Here is a 21,196-nt window from a genome sequence, read left to right as displayed (position 1 = left end):
GAATCTAGTAAGTTGGCTTTATATTTAGCTCAATAGTCAACTAAACCATCAGGTTTTAAGGGAGGGAGGGAGGAGGGGTTTTAAGGGACAGACAAATGTTGCAGCCAATAACATTGACAAGAGACCAAAATCCTTGCTACCATTCAGATAAGAAGCAAGTTTTCTACTCTTGAAATATGGTTAAAGTATAGCCTCTAAAATATTATTATTATTGTTGCTCTTATATTATTTCTCCCTGATTAGGGGATTCCACTTTGTGACGGGTACTGCTACCAAGTACACAGGTGGTTGTAATGTCTGGTGTTACTGTTGGTCGAGGAAATCTCTGACTATCCTACAGGTGTTCAGGATTGCGACTTTCTGGAGTTCCTTGTAGGTGTTCTCTAGGAGACCTATTGCTGCTAGGCTGCTATGTAGTCTTTGGCACCATACCGGTGGTTGACACTATGATTGGGATGGTCGATATTTCTTGCATATGCCACATCTCCTTGATCTCATGTCTCAGGCTCGTGTACTTCTTAATTTTTTCCTCATGGGTTTTCTGGACATTGCTAGTGTTGGGCACCGCTATGTCAATCAGGTAGGTGGCTGTTGTTATTTGTTTGTTATTTGGTTTTTAGGAGCATTGGCTCCTAAAAACCAAATAACAGGCCATATTGCTCCGGGATATGCGGTGGTCATTGCCTGACCTTTCCGCATCCTCCGTATTTGGTGGTGACAGGCTCGAACCCCAGTCTAATCAAGAAGCGTGTGCTATGCACTGCTGCTCCTTCCCACCTGGCTACGGAGGCGCCAGGTAGGTGGCCTTTTCCATCTTGTCCACAATAGTTATGTCCGGTCTGTTGTGCGGGATGGTCTTATCTGTTATTATGGCGCGGTCCCAGTACAGCTTGTGGTTTCGGGTCTCTAGTACTGCCTGGGGTTCGTACTTGTAGTATGGTATACTTCCTTTGGTCAACTGGTATTTCCTCGCTAGCTTCTGAGGTATTATCCTGGCTACATGGTCATGTCTATGAGTGTACTCAGTCTGGGTGATCACCTTGCACTCCGCAGTGATGTGCTGGATCGTTTCAGGCCAGGTAGCATCGTTGACATGTGTCATCTGACATTCCTGTTCCTTTGCGATGTATTTTCTATAGTTTCTAGTGTTGATTACCTGGTCTTGGATGGCCAACATGAATCCTTTAGTCTCGGGGAAGAGCATCCCACTTGTAAGCCATGCATTGGAAGAAATGTTATCGATGTGATCTTGATGGAGGTCATTGTAGTGTCTGCCACGGAGTGTCTTCTTTCCCCATCTTTCTAACTTTGTTTCTTGTGCCATCTGGGTAGGAGGGGGGTTCCTCGCTTAGGTTGAGTGGGGTATACCACTTATCTATCTTCCTTATGGCCTGGGGAGTGGTGTTGTGTTGTTCTCGAAGTAATCTTTCAGGTTAACTATTGCTGTTTTCTGTTGCTCTATCAGGTCTATCAGGCCCCTTCCTCTCTCTTTCCGAGCTATTGTTAGTCTCTCCACAGCTGACTTCGGGTGGTGTTGGTGGCTCTTGGTCATCACTGTCCTTGTCTTTCGCATGATATCTTCTAGCTCGGTGTTAGTCCAATCTATGACCCTGAAGGTTAGTACTGGAGCTGCATAGGTGTTTATGGCTTTAACTGTGTTCCCTCCGTGCAATTTTTCTTTCAGCAGGCTTCTGAGTCTCTGATGATAATTTTTGGTCAGGCACTTCTTGATTTCCTTGTACTCTAACTGTGCTGAGCCTGCATCATCCCTAGGTATTTGTAGGTCCTCCTTCTGTCATAGCTTCGATCTCTTTACCAGTCAGCAGCTGGTAGTTTTGGCCAACTAATTTTCCCTGGTGCAGCGTGTGAGTCTTGCATTTGTCTAGACCAACTTCCATCCTGATGTCCTTGCTTCTCGGTTGCCGCGTAGAGCTTGATGTCATCCATGTAAATCAGTTGGGTGAAGGTGTATAGGTTCTTTCTTTGAGGTTATATCCATATTTGCTGCTGTTAAGCATGGTGGATAGCAGGTTGAGTGCTAGACAGAACCACAGTGGGTTCAGAGCATCTCCCTGAAAGATTCTTCTAATGGGGAGTGGCCTGGTTGTGATGTTCTCGACCTTAATGTTAGTACTCCATTTCGCTATTGTTTCTCCTAGGAAGTTTGTCACTATCGGATTGACCTTGTAGATCTTCAGGGTCTCTATTAGCCAGCTATGAGGTACGGAGTCGAAGGCCTTGCAGTAATTGATGTAGACCGTGTATAGGTTACGGTGCTTCTTGTAGGCTTCCTCCATAACTACGGCATCTATGGTTAATTGCTCCTTGCATCTTTTGCTCCTCTGCTCGCATCCTTTCTGCTGTTCGCCCATTTGGTTCTGACACTCTAAGTGGTCTGATATCTTCTTGGTTATGCAGCTGCTCAGGATGTTGTACATCATTGGGAGGCAGATAATTGGCCTGTATTCCATCGGATTTCTTGCATCTTCATCTTTAGGCTTCAGATATGAATCCTTCAGTGAGAAACTTTGGGAGTGTCTCCAGATGCCTTATCATTCGAGTGAACTGCTCTGCTAGGTGCTTGTGTGTGTGCAGGTGAGCTTCTTATACCAGTAGTTGTGGATGTTATCAATTCCTGGAGTTCGCCAGTTGTGGGTGTTCCTGATTGACTGTTTTGCTTCTTCTTCTTCTCGAATCTCTCATCTCTTGTATGTCATTGGTTTTCTTCCGTTCTACTTCTATCCTGGGTGCTCCGCTGTTATGTCTTACTTCACTGCTCCAGCTATTTCCCCAGATCGTCTTCTTCTTAGGTTGTCCATTTCCTGCTTTCTCATCTTCACCCAGTTTCCTGTAGAAGGCTCTTTGGTCCTCATCAAAGATTCGGTTGTTTATTTTCCTCTGGGAGCTCTCTTTGTATCGGTGCAGTCTCTTGCTGAGTGCAAGGAGGTTCAGCTTCAATGTGTCCAAGTATTCTCCTATTCTCTGATTTCTGGTCTCATGTCTGCTGTGGATGCTCTCTCTCTTGAGGATGCTCTTCACCTTTCCAATCAATTTCTTACTTCTATTACCCTGTTGGTACTAGGTCAACTGACCTATCTTGACTCTTAATTCTTCTATCTTCTGCTGAAGTCTTCTTTCCCAAGATGGCGGTTCCTTCTGTTTTCGGTTCTTCTGCTGCTGGTCTCTCATTTCTTTTCCATTAATCCTAGTAGCTGCTATGGCAGCACAGTATACAGCTGTGTGGATAGCCTCCAGCGTTGCACCATTGTTGTCAAGGTAATGTGGCATTACTTGCCGATTGAGGTGGTCTGTTGCTCTCCACAGGATTTTATTTGGCCTCTGCTTAGGTACCACATGGGTTCTTGTGGGGTCCATTCCTTTGAATTCTGTTAGGGCCTTCTTCCACTCATCTTCTATTCTGGATATCATGATTTCGTCTCTTTCCACTTCAGTTACTCTGGGTTGTATTTCTTCTTGTTCTTTCTCCTCTGGTTCCTTGGTATGCTCTTTCTCCTCTGGTTCCATATTGATCATATTCTTTGTGCTTTGTAGTTGATCACTGACATTCTGCTTGATTTTTTCCAAGATGGCAGGAGCTATTAGGTTCTTCATGACGATTATCCTTCTTTGGTCTGCTAATCGCTGTTTGGTGACCTGAATATCCGGGTATCGTTTCTCTAGCCTGGTTATTTCATAGTAGTAGTAGTAGTGGCACATGATGCAAGAAAGCAAGTGTAGGAGCTTATGCAGCATCAGCCAAAAAAAAAAAAAAAAAAAACATACCATTCCCTCCAAACTTCCACAACGACAGATGGAAGTTTGTTCCAGCAATTAACCACTCGCTGGCTAAAAGCAAATTTCCGCACATCTGTTCTACATCTGTCCTTTCTTAATTTGAACTTATGTCCCCGTAGGTTCGTAATCTGAACAAGTGGAAGGATCCCATCAGAATTCAGCGTGCTCAACCCATTCAAGGCCTTATAGACCTCAATCAGATCACCGCGCAGGTGCCTAGTCTCCAGCCACTGCAATTTGCAGAACTTAAGCCTCTCTTGGTAAGAGAATCCCTTCATTCCCCTCACCAATCGTGTTGCCCTTCTCTGTACACGCTCAAATAAATCTACATCCTTCCTAAAATGAGGCCTCCAGACCTGTATGCAGTACTAAAGGCGTGGCCTGACCATTGCCTTATACAGAGGGACAATCACCTCCTTTTCCCTGCTAGCAAAATTCCTATATATCATTGACAAAACCCCATGACCTGCCCTAGCAGCCTGTCTGCATTGCTCAGAAAACTTCATATCTGACTGCACAATTACTCCCAGGTCTTTTTCATTTTCTACCACCTTAAGTGTAGTACCACACAGTTGGTACGTTTCTCTGGGGGTTACTTCTACCCATATGCAGTACTTTGCATTAGTCAAGGTTGAACTTCAGTTGCCACTTCTTAGCCCCATCTGCCCAAATTATCTAGTATGTTGCATGATGTACGTATTCATTTTAATGCTGCACTTCATGCGTTGGCATTTTTTTCCTTCCTGAGCGGCCACTAGCGCAGTTGCGCAGGAAGCACTTCCAGTTGGTGGGGCTGGATGGTGTTGCCCTTCTCTTGTGGTAGCCTTACGGGGGACAGCTTGTTATTATTATTATTAAGCGTACAGTGCAAGGAAGCCTGAGGCTTCTGCTATACCAGCCAACAAAAAAAAAAAAAAAACCCCGAGAGAGAGAGAGAGAGAGAGAGAGAGAGAGAGAGAGAGAGAGAGAAAACAAGAGTGAGAAGTAGAAGGGAAACAACAAGAAATAGAAGAATGATGATATCCAGCTGCTCAGGACCCTGGGTGTGCCAAGCCCATACTCACGAGATGTGATCCCTTGGTGTTAATACAGTTTGGATTGAATAACAACTTGTTTACAATTGTTGGAAGCTTTAGTGTGAGCAGAAAACAAACCTAGAGATATGGATGCCAGCCCTATGAAATAGCAACATTCTTATCTTGAACAGCCTTAGCACATTTATTGGAAAATCAAGGTTTAGATAAATAACAAGATTTTTACATTGAAGAGTGGAATAAAGGATTTCATCCCTACAAGAATAATTTCACTGACAGAAGCTGAACAAACATTGACATCAGAAGATTTAAAAGAGTAATCAAACCAAGAAGAATAAAAATCTTGTAGATCATCCCATTTTGCTTTCTTGTAATGCCAAACAACACAAGGTTGAGAACGGCCATGAAAGAGCAGCTCCACTGGAGAAGAGACCATCACTAAGTTGTAATCTGAGTGCCCAAAGGACTACATACCTGAGCTGTGTACTTTAAAAGATTGATTGGAGAAAAAGATCAAGAATATTTCTATTTTTAGCCATATGGTGCAAAGAAGCCTGAGGCTTATGCTGCACAAGACAAAAAAAAAAAAAAAAAATCTGTTTTCCCTGAGAGAGAGAGAGAGAGAGAGAGAGAGAGAACAAGACTCAGAAGTAGAGAGGAATCACCAAGAATGAGAAGAATGATGATATCCAGCTCAGGACCCTGGGTGTGCCAAGCCCATACTCACGAGATGTGAGCCCCTGGGGTATTGGGAGTGTGATTGAGATTATCTGCTATTCTGATAGGTAAAGAAACAATCTTTGTGAGGTCATCAGTAATTGTAAAAGCTTCAGCATCTGAACCAGCTGGGCCTGTGTGACTAGAAAACTGAAGCCGGTTGGAGTTGTTAACATTAAAATCGCCAAGGAAAATTATGTCACTGTTAGGAAAGTTGGACTGGAGAAAGTCAACTTTCAAAGAGTTCCAACTGATTAGTGGATTTGGGAGAACGATTTTGACAGATGAATTTGACAGAAGGGGTTACGAGATTTTAAGCTAGAAAAAAATCAAGAGGAGATTCCAAATTCGTAAATCTAGGATGGAGAATGTCAGAGAAGATACATGCACAATTATTAACTCTGAAGCATAGGGAATCACTCAATTGGTCCATGACCTTCAGGAATGTCCATAAAGAATTTTAAAAATACCCTTTAAATAACTTTTTAACTGTATACCATGAAAAAGATAATGAAAATAATTATAGAATTAAATGTTTATTGCATAAAATGCACAATGAAGAAATTGTTACAGAAATATTTGAACAAAGTCATTTGAACAGTGTTGGCTTCCTTTTTTTCACCAATCAATTTCCGATAATCGACAACAATTTTCTCTAGCCCCTGGCGAAATAAATATCGCAGAGAACCTCAAAACAAAAAAGTTTGAGGTCTCAGTGATATGAAAGATTTCATCTAGTTCTTTTACCGTTATCTCCTTTGGGGTAACATTTTAACCTGGCTCATGTAAAAATGAAAATTTTTATTTGCGTTTAAAAATTAGAATTTTTAAATGCAAGTCTGCACTTAAAAGCAGCGAGCAAATACTTGTTTATTGTCCGTCTGATGCGTGGTAAGCTTAGGGCACAATTCAAATCTTTTTCAACTATCACATTAAAAAAGATCGTGTTAACTGGAAATTTGCATAGTGTAAAGTGAAAGTGGTATAATTTTTTTCAAATAGCAGTAACTGAAAAATGTGTTAATCGAACTCGAGTTATGCGAGGCCTGGCTGTAGTCCAGTAAGCTTAGATAAGCAGTGATGAAGCAACCAATAATGGGGATTCTCTCAGAAAAAAGTAAACAAGGCTTGGTACACTACAGGTAGAAATGGGCATCATTGAGAATGGAACTGAGACCACGTATAATTGTGAAATGAATGAATAAGTATTTGGTAGGTTTATATCTTTTCACAGATAAGTTTGTTCTATTAGTTTGACTATTCATAATGCATTCAGTAGATAAAGTATTACATAACTTTATGTAAACTCCCACAAAAATAGAACTATTAATAACTGGCAAAATTTCAGAACTTCTTATTGAATCACACATCAGGCCTAATCTTTAAATTCTTACCATGTTGTTGCCTTAATTGTTTCTTAGCCTCTTTTCGTCGATTATTAAACCAGTTGTTCACAACTGGAAGGGTAACTTTATCTCTTTCTGTTAGTGGCCAATCTAAAAAGAAAATATATGTATAAAAGAACATTTAATCATAATACATTACTTTCTAATTAGTCCTATGTTACAACTCTAAAATACACAACTAATCATGTACTCATTTTAAGAGGAAGATGAATTTGTTTTTAAGCACAGTAATGTTCTACAATAATTATTAAGAACATTCTGATCATCATTGCATAGCTGCCAACTTTTTCATCCAAAAAACTGAACCTCAGGCATTTATAAGCAGGAGGAGAACAGAAGATTTTTTGGACTAAAACAGGCAAAAAAAAACAAGAGGTTTTTTACAATATATCTGGGGTGCTTCACAGAGTTTTTCATAAAAAGCAGGAAGGAAGTCTTTTTAAAATCTGCATTGCACTAGAAATTCTATTTCACTGGCAAAATGGACATTTTATAATAATACAAAGCCATAGGATTGTTTACCAGTATAGTATGTTTTTAAACTTTAGCTTACATAAGATTTTTCTATGTACTTCTGTTTGGATATCATATTACACATCATAATTATCATAATCATAATTTTACTTCAAGAAAGATGCTGTTGCAGACCTTGCCCTTTTAAGAAATCTTGAGTCAAAGTTTTGTTCATAACAATGCCCTGCTGTTCAGACTTGGCTGTCAGAAACATTTCCAAATCTTCACCAGATGAGCCAGGTTAGAAACAGAAACCAAGAAGAGCAGTGTCCATTAATTAACCACTCTTTCTCTTGCCACTCAACCATCATTTTATCCATAGCAGTAACTTGCCCCTAATGCCACACGTCCAATTTTTATAGCAGTCTTTTATGTGGAATAGAATGAAAAGCTCTTTACTGAAATCTAAGTATATGATGTTAAAATAATTTCTGAAATCATATACAGTGTAATCTTGATATAATGTGAGTGTATGGTGGCAACTTTAACACCCACGTTATAAGCAAAGCGCATTATAGTAAAAAAAAATTCTACCATTTTTTTTCCAGTTTTTTTTTTTTAAGTGTTTTTTTTAAATACACTTTATTTACTAATGTTTTATGAGTATAGCTCATATCATTTCTGTTACATTCTATTGATACACAATGCTGTTATGGATTTACATTTTGTGCATGCATGCCAAAATAATGTAATTTAATTTCCCGGAACTGATGACAGCATTTTTTTAAGTACATAATCCTTAATAGTGGTCACATGCAATAAATGATGATGTTCAATATCACTCGAACATTCTAACCATGCCATCACCTCATTAATGTTTTCAAGCAGTTTGTTAATTTCTGGTGTTTTTTCCTTACACAGAAGATAATGGAGAAGCCCCACATTATCTTCTGGGCTACTCCCTATGTCATTGGCCCTCTGTTTGTTGATTGTCTTCCTACTGTTCACAGGGGCTGTAATTTCTTCTCACTTGGGTAAAGTGGAACAAAGGGATGTTCTTACCAAGAGAGGCTTAAGTTCTGCAAGTTGCAGCATCTGGAGACTAGGCACCTGCGAGGTGATCTGATTGAGGTGTATAAGGCCTTGAATGGATTGAGCAGGCTCAATGCTGATGGGATACTTCAGTTTTCTCAGATTAAGAACCTGAGTGAGACATAGATTCAAATTGAGGAAAGACAGTTGTAGGATAGATGTGCAGAAGTTTCCTTTAGCAAGCAGGTAGTTGACTGCTAGAACAGACTTCCATCCGTTGTGAAAGTTGATAGCTTAAATAAATTTAAGGCTGAACTAGACAAACATTTGTCTAACCAGACAAATGGCTGAACCAGACAAACATTTTTTCAGCCAAACATCGGTTTGGCTGAAACAAGAAGAAGAAATGAATCACTTATAAGTTTATCAAGTGGAAATCTGCTGTACACCAATGGAAACAGTGAAAGGAGTGAAGGTGGAATTGGGTTTCTGGTCCATAAAGATTTTAAAAACAACATTTTGGAATTCAAAAGTACATCACCAAGAGTGTCAAGACTAATACTCAAGATTTCTAAGAGATACAAGCTAAAGATTATAATGATTTATGCACCAACATCGAGCCATGATGATGAAGAGGTTGAAGAAATGTACACTGAAATTGAGAGTCTTCTAGATGAGCAGAAAACCCACTACACTATTATTATGGGAGACTTCAATGCTAAGGTTGGAAAAAGACAAAACAGCGCAGAAAGGGGAACTATAGGAAATTTTGGAATTGGTGAAAGAAATGAAAGAGGTGAAAGACTTGTGGAATTTGCAGAATCTCAAGGACTGTCAGTAATGAACACTTTTTTCAAGAAAAGGGTGAACAGAAAGTGGACATGGAAGAGTCCAAATGGATTAACTACTAATGAAATCGACTTCATCCTCACTAACAGAAGATATATTGTGAATGATGTTACCGTCCTGAATAAGGTAAATGTTGGAAGTGATCACAGAATGGTAAGATGTACACTTGATATAGATGTAGGAAAGGAAAGGAAAAAACTGACTCGAGTAAATAATACAAAGGTCTTTGAAATAACAGAGGAGGAGAAAAAGCAGTATGTACTGGAACTTAAGAACAAGTTTGAGCTTCTGCAGACTGCTCAGGACCAAGATATCGACGAGGAATATTACAACTTTTTGAAAGTGATAAAGCCCAAGAAACCTATAGGGAAAAAGAAATCCAAAGAAGAAAAAATTAGTCAAGAAACACTTGTCATGATGAACCGAAGACGACAAATGAAAAGCAAGAAAAACACTGACAGGGAGAAAATTGAGTATACTGAGTTATGCAAAGCCATTAGAAAGAGACTCAGAGAGGACATAAGAAGATTTAACACAAGAAAAGTAGAACAAGCATTAAGGGAAAACAAAGGATTTAAATCAGCAGCCATGAGCAGTAATACAGAAAGACAAATGATACTGAAACTGAAGAATAGCGATGGTGTACTTATAAACAGCAGGGAAGGCATAATTCAAATAGCAGAAGACTACTATAGAGAATTATACAAGGAGCAGGGGAATGATGCCAGCAGTGGGGAAGATGGATTGCAAAGTAGCAACACATACGACATACCCAATATTCTTCCTGATGAGGTAGAACATGCATTGAAGAAAATGAAGAATCAGAAAGCCCCGGGGGAAGATGAAGTTACTGTAGAGTTGTTAAAATTGGGAGGAAGAGACATAACACAAAAACTGGCAAGGCTCTTCACAAAGTGCATTAGAAAAGGTGTGACGCCTAAGCAGTGGAATAATGTAATCATAGTTTTGCTGCATAAGAAAGGAGATAAATCAGAAATTGGAAATTATAGACCAATTAGCTTGTTATTCCACATCTACAAGTTGTTCACAAGGGTCATTACTAACAGATTAGAAAGGATACTGGATGAGAATCAACCGAAAGAGCAAGCTGGCTTTAGGACAGGATTCTCAACTATGGATCACCTTCATGTAATATCACAGCTAATGGAGAAAGCAAATGAATATAAAACACCATTATGCCTGGCATTTGTGGATTATGAAAAGGCATTTGACTCCATACAGCATAAGGCAATGTTTCGGGCACTGGAAAGACAAGGCATTGATACCCCATATATTATGATTTTGAAGAAAATATACGAGAGTGCTACCTCCTTTATTAGACTAGACAAAGACAGTAGGAAATTTAAAATTGAGAAAGGAGTTCGACAAGGAGACACAATATCTCCGAAGCTGTTTACTGCTGCCCTTGAGGAAGCTTTCAGAAGATTAGACTGGTCGCAGAAAGGAGTCAATGTGAATGGAGAGTACCTAAACCATTTACGATTTGCAGATGACATTGTGGTCATAAGCCATGATCCCAAAGAATTAGAGGAAAATCTTAATCAGTTATGCACAGCTAGTAAGAATTTTGGACTAAAGATGAATATGGCTAAAACAAAAGTAATGATGAACAAGTATGCCACAGAAAGGGAAATAATGATTGAAGGAGCAGTAATTGAAAAGGTGGAGTCATATACTTATCTGGGACAAGTTATTAGCTGTAATAATGATAAATGGCTGGAAGTCAAGAGAAGAATAAATTTTGGATGGATAGCATTCAGGAAATATAGTCACATACTGAAGAGCAGTATCCCAGTTTGTCTGAAACGTAAAATAATGGACCAATGTATACTCCCCATCATGACTTATGGAAGTGAAACTTGGGCACTCACCAAAAGAATGGAAGAGAAGCTGAGAACTACACAGCGAAGAATGGAACGAATCATATTGGGAATAAGACTGTTAGATAAGAAGAGAAACACATGGATTAGGCAACAAACTCAAGTAAAGGACATTCTTATCAAAACTAAAGAACTAAAATGGTCTTGGGCAGGACACATAGCTCGAAGACATGATGACAGATGGTCTAAGAAAATAACAGAATGGTATCCAAGAGGAGCTAGAAGAAAACCTGGAAGACAAAGGCGGAGATGGATAGATGAAATTCATGAGTTTGTGGGTAGTAAATGGATGTCCAGTGCTCAAAACAGAAGGAACTGGAAAGTTGCTGGAGAGGCCTTCATCCTGCAGTGGATTGAAAATGGCTGATGATGATGATGAGACAAACATTTGGAGTGACCGGATGGGTGAAATAGCAAGGGGTTTTTTTTTTTTTTTTTGGTTTTTTTTGGCAGTTGCTATATAAGCTTGCTTTCTTGCATCACATGTCTCAACTAATGCTAACGCTCAACTGAAGCTTTCACATCCACCTCAATCCAAGCAGCCTTTGCTTTTTGTTCTGAAAATGCTTCTAATTCAAGTAATCTCATCTTTTCCAATACATTTTTTTTGCCAGCAGTTTTCAATTGCTGTAGAGCTTACTTTCTCCCAGACTAATGCAATGTTGTATGCAAGATCTTTCAGTGTTATTATTTTCAGAAATTCTAGAACTTGAATTTCTGAGTTCACAACACCAGCAGGTAGTTCACCATGACAGTAGGCCTTGAAAGCACAAATAATGCCCTGATCCATGGACTGAATTAGTGCAGTTGTGTTCTTTGGCAGAAACATGACTCTGATCTTGCCAGCTTCGATTTCAGCACATCAGCTGAAAGACAAGCTGGGCAGTGATCCAACAGTAATAGAGCCTTTTCTTCAAAATTTTTGGAAAGCAAGTGGCACCTCACCAGTGGTACAAACTCACATTCACACCATGAATCAAAAATATTTTGTCATCCAAGTGTTGGATCTACTTTTATAAATCATAGGTAGAGATTTCATGTTGATGTGCTTAAAACACCAGGGACTTTGACTTTTACCAATGCACAATGCCTTTAGCTTATGATTTTTCAGTTGTTTGCACACAGTAAAACAGTGTGCTAACCCTCTTTATTAGTTTTCACCTACTTTGTTGGGTGCCTTTTTAATATCCAGTGACTTTTCAGGGAGAAGTTTATAGTACAGCACTGTTCAGCATAGTTGTACTGTGAATTCACCGTCTTGAATCACATTATGGCGAAATTCAGGAAATGCTTCTACTTCTGTAATTTCACCAAATACAAATTCGTCTACAAAACTAATCTTAGATATCCCACGACAAGCCTTCCGTCTCGAAAGCCACCCTTCAGAAGAATTAGATGTGTCATCACCGACACCAAGTAGCTTATGCTATTTAAGTGTCTGTGCTTTCAAAATTACACCATTTATTGGTACTCTTCCCTATCTCTTCCATCATACAGTATGATTGATGACTTTTGAGGTTATAATGAACGTCGTGGCGAGATCCAATATTCCTTACATTTCGAGGGTACAGCTCTAAAACGGTGTTTGCAGGCTGGCCGCTAGATAGTACACTGGACCGAACCTATTAGTAACTCTCTAAGAGACTTCCGGATCAGCTAGTGTATAATCTTGCTACCTCTACTCTGCCAGATAGTGACTGGAGGGAGTCCGAGTAGTGTGTATGCGGGGAGCATTGAAGAGGCCACGTTATGTCAAGGATCTGAGTATATTCTTACCACGTGTAGGCCACATCCAAAAATTTCATTCCTTCATACAGCATGTACCACCCACTTTTTCTTACTATTGAATAAACCATGAATTGTCAAACTAATAGCGCAAGCTTATCTGCGAAAAGATTTAAACCCCCCAAGCACTTCCTAATTCGTTTCACAAATATACGTGGTCTCAATTCTAATCTCAACGATGTCCATTTCCACTTGCAGTCTGACAAACCCCATGTACTTTTTCTAACATAATCTCAGTCATCGGTTGATTCAACTACTGCTCATCTCAGATGCCCAAATTATTCGCTGTATGATTCCTTTCGCCTCAAAGGTGGTACCTGTGCATATATCTGTTCTGATATTCCCTGTCAGAGACTTGGCAATTTGGAAACTCCTCTCTTTGATCTTATCTGGCTTAAAATCTCTCTACCTCATTGTGTCAAATTCATGTTGTCTCTACTGTTCTCCCAAATCCACTAATCACTTGGAGCTCTTTGCAACTTCACTTTCTCCAGTCCAACTTTCCTAACAGTGAGGTAATTTTCCTTGGTGATTTTAATGTTCACAACTCCAGCTGGCTTCCGTTTTCTAGTCACACCGACCAGCAGGTCGAGATGCTGAGGCTTTTGCAATTACTAATGACCTAGCACAGATTGTTCATTTACCTACAAGAATACCGGACAATCTTAATCATACAGACAATACGCTTGATCTTTTTCTCACAAACAACCCTTCTAAGTACACGGTTGAAGTGAGGTCCTTTAGGCACTTCAGATCACAACTTGGTGATTGTCTCTTCTCCAAAGGAGCCTTTATCTCATGGCTATTCCCAACCTCGTGTTGTTTGGCATTACAAGAATGCAAAATGGGATGATTTGTTTGTTTGTTCTTTGGTTTTTAGGAGCATTAGCAACTAAGGCCATATTGCTCCGGGGATATGCAGTGGTCATTTCCTGACCTTTCCGCATCCATCGTATTTGGTGGTCACGGGCTTGAACCTGGTCTAATCAAGAAGCGTGTGCTACGCACTGCTGCTCCTGCCCACCTGGCAACGGAAGCGCCGCAAAATGGGATGACCTGCGAGACTTCCTTTCCTTATTCGAATTACTGTTTCAAAATTTCTGATGTCAACGTTTGCTCAGATCGTGTCAGTGAAATTATTCTTGCGGGAATGGAATCCTTTATCCCACACTCCACTTTAAAATCTCGTCCTTTATCTAAACTTTGGTTTTCCAATAAATGTGCTAAGGCTGTTCAAGTGAAGAATTTTGCATATCGTAATTGGCTTTTTTCTAATTCTTCAGTTTCATTTTCTGCCTACATGAAAGCTCGCAACAATTATAAAGCAGTTATTAATCAGTCCAAACTAGAGTTTGAACACACTAAAAGTAGAAAACTTGCTTCTTGCCCTAATGGTAGCCGAGCATTCTGGTCTCTTCCCAAAGCTATTGGCCGCAACTTTTATCCATCTCTGCTCCCACCTCTGTCCAAACCAGATGGTTCTGTTGTCACTTCAGCCAAGGATAAAGCTGACCTACTAGCATCCCATTTTTTTTTCAACTCATGTATTAATGATCTTGGTAAAACACCTCCCACCATTCCCATCACGCTCCATTCAATGCCTCCTGTGGTCTTCCGTCAAAAGGATATCAGAAGGATTTTGATGAATCTTGATGCTAAGAAAGCTCCAGGTCCTGATGGTATTTCTCCATTTGTTCTCAAAACCTGTGCTCCTGAAAATACTCCTATTCTTTGCAGCCTTTTTTCACTTTCTTATTCCAAAGGTGTTTTTCCTTCTGCTTGGAAATTTGTTCATATCCAGCCAGTTCCTAAAAAGGGTGACAAATCACTCCCATCCAATTATCGTCCCGTTGCAATTACTTCTACTCTTTCTAAAGTAATGGAGAAATCAATTACCGCCAACTCTTAAACTACCTAGAAACCTTCCGTCTGATCAATGATCACCAGTATGGATTCCGTCAGTGTCGATCCACTAGTGATATTCTGGCTTATGTTACCCATTTATGGACTAATTCAATGGAAAGGTTCGGTGAAACACAAGTAGTTGCTCTTGACATCTCAAAGGCTTTTGATCATGTTTGGCATAAAGGTAGTAGTAGTAGCAGTAGCAGTGGCATGTGATGCAAGAAAGCAAATGTATGAGCTTATGCAGCATCAGCCAAAAAAAAAAAAAAAAAAACACACCATTCCCTCCAAATGGCTGTCCAGTTCCTCCTTAAAATTATTCAACCTATCAACTCCCACAACGACAGATGGAAGTTTGTTCCAGCAATTAACCACCTGCTGGCTAAAGGCAAATTTCCGCACATCTGTTCTACATCTGTCTTTTCTTAATTTGAATTTATGCCCCCTTAGGTTCGTAATCTGAACAAGTGGAAGGATCCCATCAGAATTCAGCGTGCTCAACCCATTCAAGGCCTTATATACCTCAATCAGATCACCACGCAGGTGCCTAGTCTCCAGCCACTGCAATTTGCAGAACTTAAGCCTCTCTTGGTAAGAGGATCCCTTCATTCCCCTCACCAATCTTGTTGCCCTTCTCTGTATATGCTCAAGTAAATCTACATCCTTCCTAAAATGAGGTCTCCAGACCTGTATGCAGTACTCAAGGCGTGGCCTGACCATTGCCTTATACAGAGGGATAATCACCTCCTTTTCCCTGCTAGCAAAATTCCTATATATCTTTGACAAAACCCCATGACCTGCCCTGGCAGCCTGTCTGCATTGCTCAGAGAACTTCATATCTGACTGCACAATTCCTCCAAGGTCTTTTTCATTTTCTACCACCTTAAGTGTAGTACCACACAGTTGGTATGTTTCTCTGGGGTTACTTCTACCCATATGCAGTACTTTGCATTTGTCAAGGTTAAACTTCAGTTGGCACTTCTTAGCCCATCTGCCCAAATTATCTAGATCCTGTTGCAGTAGCACACTGCCATTACTGTCATTAACAACCCTACCAACCTTTGTATCATCTGCAAACTTCAACATTAAGCCTGATATACCTTCATCAATATCATTGATAAATATACAAAACAACAGTGGACCTAACACCGAACCCTGTGGGACTCCACTAATAACATTAGTCCACGAAGAGCAGCACCCATTGATTACCACCCTCTGTCTTCTCCCTTGTAGCAACTTACCCTTAATATCATTCTGCTCCAATTTGTACAATAGTCTTTCATGTACAACAGTGTCAAAAGCTTTCCTGAAATCCAAATATATGATATCAAAATTATTTTTTGCATCCAGTTCCTTTGTAACCACATCATAATATCCTATCAAATTTGTCAGACAAGACTTTCCCTTAACAAACCCATGCTGTGTCTGAATTATTGCTGCAGTCTTGTCTAGATGATCTTGCAATGCATCTTTAACCAGTGACTCCATTATTTTACCCAGAACAGAAGTTAAACTAACTGGTCTGTAATTACTCGTGTCACCCTTCGATCCCCCTTTGTGAATTGGGGATAAATTTGCACATCTCCAGTCCGTGGGAACCTCCCCTGAGTCCAAGGACGCTCTCATAATTATGGCTAAGGGTTTGCTTAGTTGCTTTGCCGCCTCCTTTAATATAACTGGATAGATCCCATCCACCCCAGGTGCTTTTCTTATGTTTAACTTCAACAATTTCTCCTCCACTTTGCTTTCAGTTATTCCAAAATCATTAAGTATCCTGCTACAATTTGATAACCTTCTGCCATTTTCAAACCTTAATAATTCCTCACGTGTGAATGTAGATGCAAAATACTCATTCAGTTTGTTTGCTATCTGAGCAGGATCATCAACAGTCGAACCATCGATGTCAAGTGGACCAATCAGATTCATCCTCTTCCTTTTAGAGTTTATATAAGTAAAGAAATCCTTGCTGTTTTTCTTAACATCTTTGCCAAGGATTTCTCGTAATCTGCCTTCGCCTGCCTAACCTCCTTTGTCACCTGATTACAGACTAGCTTATATCTGCCATAGGCTACTGAGTCGCTTGATAATTTATATGCATCCCATGCATTTTTCTTCTCTATTACGAGTCTCATTAGTTCATTAGATAACCATTTAGGACTAAACCTTGAACAATATTTCTTAATAGGTACGAAACTTTTAGTAGCTTCCATGATTAATTCCTTGAATGCTTCCCACTTAGAATTTACTGTTGGTAACATCATCAGTTTATCCCACTGTACAGAATTTAAAAACTGTCGGAGACCACAAGCTTCCATCTTATGGTTTGCCAACTGTTTTTACTAATTGCTTATCCAGTTTTCTCTCTGATCGCTCACTGAGGGTGATGGTAGATGGCTCTCTGTCTTCTAACTTCTCCACTAATGCTACTGTCCCCCAAGGTTCAGTTCTTTCCCCACTCTTTTCCTCTTGTATATTAATGACCTTCTTCCATTGACTGGAAATCCTATCAATAGTTTTGCCAATGATAGCACATTGCATTCCACTTTCTATTTTGAGAAACCTTGTCCTGCTCAATCAGCTTCAACTTCTCGAAAATCTGCTACCAATTCTGTAAATACCGATCTTCAGTTAATTCTCCAGTGGGGCAAAGACAACTTTGTTGATTTCAACCCTTCTAAAACTCAGTCTTGTCTTATATCTCACAAAAAGGATTCTTCTGCTCCTATGCTTATCTTTAGTGACACTCCGATTTCTAGGCAAAATGATATATCTCTTTTGGGGATTACACTGACTTCTAATCTGTCTTGGCACAAGCACATTACAAATATTGCTTCCTCTGCATCTAAAAAACTTGGCTTTCTCTTTCGCTTTTGGCGTTACTTTTCTTCCAAACAGCTGCTCACTCTGTATAAATCGCAAATCCGCCCAGCCATGCAATATATTTTTTTCACATCTGGGGTGGTGCCCCCAAAACCTCTCTCAGGCTTCTTGAACAGTCTCTAAGAGTCTCTCCACTCGCTTTCTCATAGACATACTGTTTCTGCTGCATGCCTCTTCTACAGATACTTCCATGGGCACTGTTCTTCTGAATTGGCTTCTATAATTCCCGCTCTCTCTTTCCAAACAGTCCGAACACGTGCCGCCACCAGCCAACATCCATTTACTGTCCAACTTCAAAACCACAGAACCAACTTTTCACCTTCCTCATTTATTCATTCAAATGCCATTTTCTGGAACAACCTTCCTTCATACGTATTTCCTGAAAATTACAATCTACAGAAGTTCAAGTCCAATGTCAACAAATATCTTCTTTCGTCTTCTCATCCTCCAATCCAAGCATGGTACTAAGTACTATAGGTTCTAATACCTCTCGTGTTTGGGGTTCACATAAAAAAAAAACTCCTTCACAACACTTCTGTAGAAACCACTTGTATAAGTATTGGTCTACACAACTGTTTTCACAAAGTCTAGTTTTCTTTCTTTCTTTGGCAGCCTACTTCATCTTCTACAGAGTCTACAAATGAATGCAATTTTTTTTCCATTTCATCCAGCCACAAATCATTCCTTCTTGAATTCCAAGCTCACAAGATACACTACATTTTGCTTTGCCACTCTTAAATCTTTCAATAATTTTAACTTTTCTTCAATTATATAGTTTTTTCCTTTTGGCAGCATTACTTCAGTCCTCCTGATTTACTAATTTTGCTGTGTATTTATTTCTGATGCTCTAGAATTTAACGTTTTGAGAAAACTAAATCAAAACCAAACTGTGTGGCCTCTCATAGTGCCAATGTGATGTTGAATGATTTCTTCATAAATCATTTGTCAGTTTATGTATATTTTTGTCTGGTTTAGCCCTTGAGAAATTTTGCTATCCTAAGTGTAGTTTCTATTTGAAGCAAGGATGTTATGTGCTATGTTTTACAAAATGCATTTGACAAATGGTAGCTGTATTCAACTCCAGATGTAGCTGTTTGTAATTAGCATTCCACTAATATACTCTTACTGCACCTTTAGCTGAGGTAATAAACTGGGTATCTGATGTAATTAGTCTCTGATGAGTCCTGTAGTGTATAAAAATTACCCTGCAACCGAATACTGAATATATCAAAGCAAATATACAGCCAATTTTTAGCTAATTTCCCCTCTTGTAAATATGGTAGTAGAATGCACAGCAGATACAAGTATATATAGTATTCACTTTTTTCCAGTTTCCAGTATGAAATTAATAGTTCTTTGAACACACTACTTTTTTTTTTCATAATTTGTTTTGGGGATATGATCATGCCCACAGTATATCCAAAACTATGGTATGAAGAGGCACTTTATGTCGAAGTTGAACTGTACTTTAAATTCCTTTGTTATTATGTCATAGTAGCTAATCAGGATAGTAGCTGTTAAGAATTGCCCTTAACAAATCCATGCTGTAATTGCCACATAATTGTATTCCTGTCAAGATGAACCTGCATTACTTCTTTAACCACTAACTCCATTATTTTCCAAGCAATAGATGTCAAAGTTTATAGGTCTGTAATTATTCACTTTGCCCACTGATCTTCCCCTTTGTGAATAGGTGAGTCATATGCACATTTTCAATCTGTAGGGACCTCCCCCAATTATGGCTAAAGTTTGCTTGCCTCCTTCTTCTTTTAATATAATTGGATTGAATTCATCAGCTACATTATTTACTTTTAGGCTCCACAATTTCTCCTCCACTTTTCTGTCAGCTAACACAAAATCTTGTTGATTTGCTATACTTTTAGTATCAGATACAAAATATTAATTGTTTGTCAGCAACCTGAATAGAATCAGCAATAGCTATGGCATTCATATCAAGTGGACTAATGTGGTTCATCCCTTTTTTTTCTAGGACTCAAAAGGAAAGTAGCAAAAAATTCCTTTGCATTCTTATTCAAAGACCTTTGAATTCAAATTCTAATTCAAAGACCTAATATGCCTTAGCTCTCCCCCCCCCCAATTGGTGGCTTGATTACCAATTAATTATATTTGCTGTAGGTTTCCATGGTTTCCCTAATAATTTATAATCATCCCATTCAATTTTCTTCTCTGCCTCTAGTCTTGTCTCTTCACTTGACTTTTATTTAGGTCTAAACTTTGAACAATATCCCTTGGCGGTTATTAGCATTAGCATAGGCATATGACGCAAGAAAACAAGCTTATGCAGCATCAGCCAGAAAAAAAAAAAAAAACCACATTTGCACATCATCAGTCCATGGGTACCTCCCGAGACCAAGTTGCTCTAATAATTATGGCTAAGGATTTCCTTACTTCTTTTGCTGCCTCCTTTAATATAACTGCATAGATCCCGTCCACTCCGGGTGCCTTTTTTTTTATGTTTATCTTCAACAATTTCTCCTCCACTTTCCTCTCAGTTATTACAAAATCATCTAGCTCACTGCCAGAGTTTAACTCACCTCTGGCATTCCCCTCCCTAAATAACCCCACATGGGTGAATGTAGAGGCAAAATACTCATTTAGTTTGTTAGCCACCTGAGCAGGATCATCAACAGTTGAATCATCAATATCCAGTGGACCAATCTGATACATCCCTTTCCTTCTAGAGTTTACATAGGTAAAGAACTCTTTGTTGTTTTTCTTTGCATCCTTTGCCAAGGATTTCTCATAATTGCTGCCCGAACATGCTGATGTAGAAAACAATCATCCAATAAATTCACAAAAGCCTTGCTAGTGTTTGAGTGACCAACCCACAAATTGCAGTCAATATCTGGGAAATTAAAATTTCCCCATTATAAGACTCTCTGATTTACTGCCCACTCTATTTCCCTGTACAGTTTCTTATTATACTCATCAGAGTCATTAGGCCTATAATACACTCCTACTCTCAATTTTGATCTACCAATGCTTATGTAACAGCAAACTGACTCGACACTGCACTGTCCAGCGATGTCAACTGGCTTCACTTTCTTGGATTTTATGTGTTTCTTAACTAATAGCATAACCCCTCCTCCCTTCCTATCTTGTCTATCCTTTCTGTACACATTGTACTCCCCAAATTCTAGTTCTGCATTTCTTATATCTGTGTGACACCATGTCTGATATCCCAACAATATCTGCCTTTGATGTTTTGAGCAATAGCTCAAATTCATCTAATTTATTTACCAAACTCCTAACATTGGTGTACATGCAAGTATACATGCATCTGTTCCTATTCTTAGCTACCCTAACACAACCCATGTGTTTACTTGTACCGCAATGGCTCCCAGCAATCTCTGAAATATCCTGCATCTTGTTTTTCAGGCTTCTGCTCATTCCAATAGAAGCAGTGCAAGAATCTCTT

The 21,196-nt window shown here is 39.3% G+C and overlaps 1 protein-coding gene across 1 annotated transcript in view; it reads right to left on the bottom strand.

Moving 5' to 3' along the window:
- LOC150085552 (homeobox-containing protein 1-like) overlaps window positions 1-21,196 on the bottom strand; it is a 425,950-nt gene that overhangs the window by 13,974 nt on the left and 390,780 nt on the right. The window contains exon 9 of the mRNA XM_090374597.1: window positions 6,941-7,042. Coding sequence (XP_090230723.1) covers window positions 6,941-7,042 — 102 coding nt within the window. The remainder of the gene's footprint in view (window positions 1-6,940; window positions 7,043-21,196) is intronic.

This window comes from Mastigoproctus giganteus, chromosome 5 (assembly GCF_048544385.1).
Source record: "Mastigoproctus giganteus isolate SK-2022 chromosome 5, ASM4854438v1, whole genome shotgun sequence".
Taxonomy (NCBI): Eukaryota; Metazoa; Arthropoda; class Arachnida; order Uropygi; family Thelyphonidae; genus Mastigoproctus; species Mastigoproctus giganteus.
The sequence above is the reverse complement of the archived record's forward strand: the minus strand, read 5'-3'. Positions and strand labels throughout refer to the sequence as shown.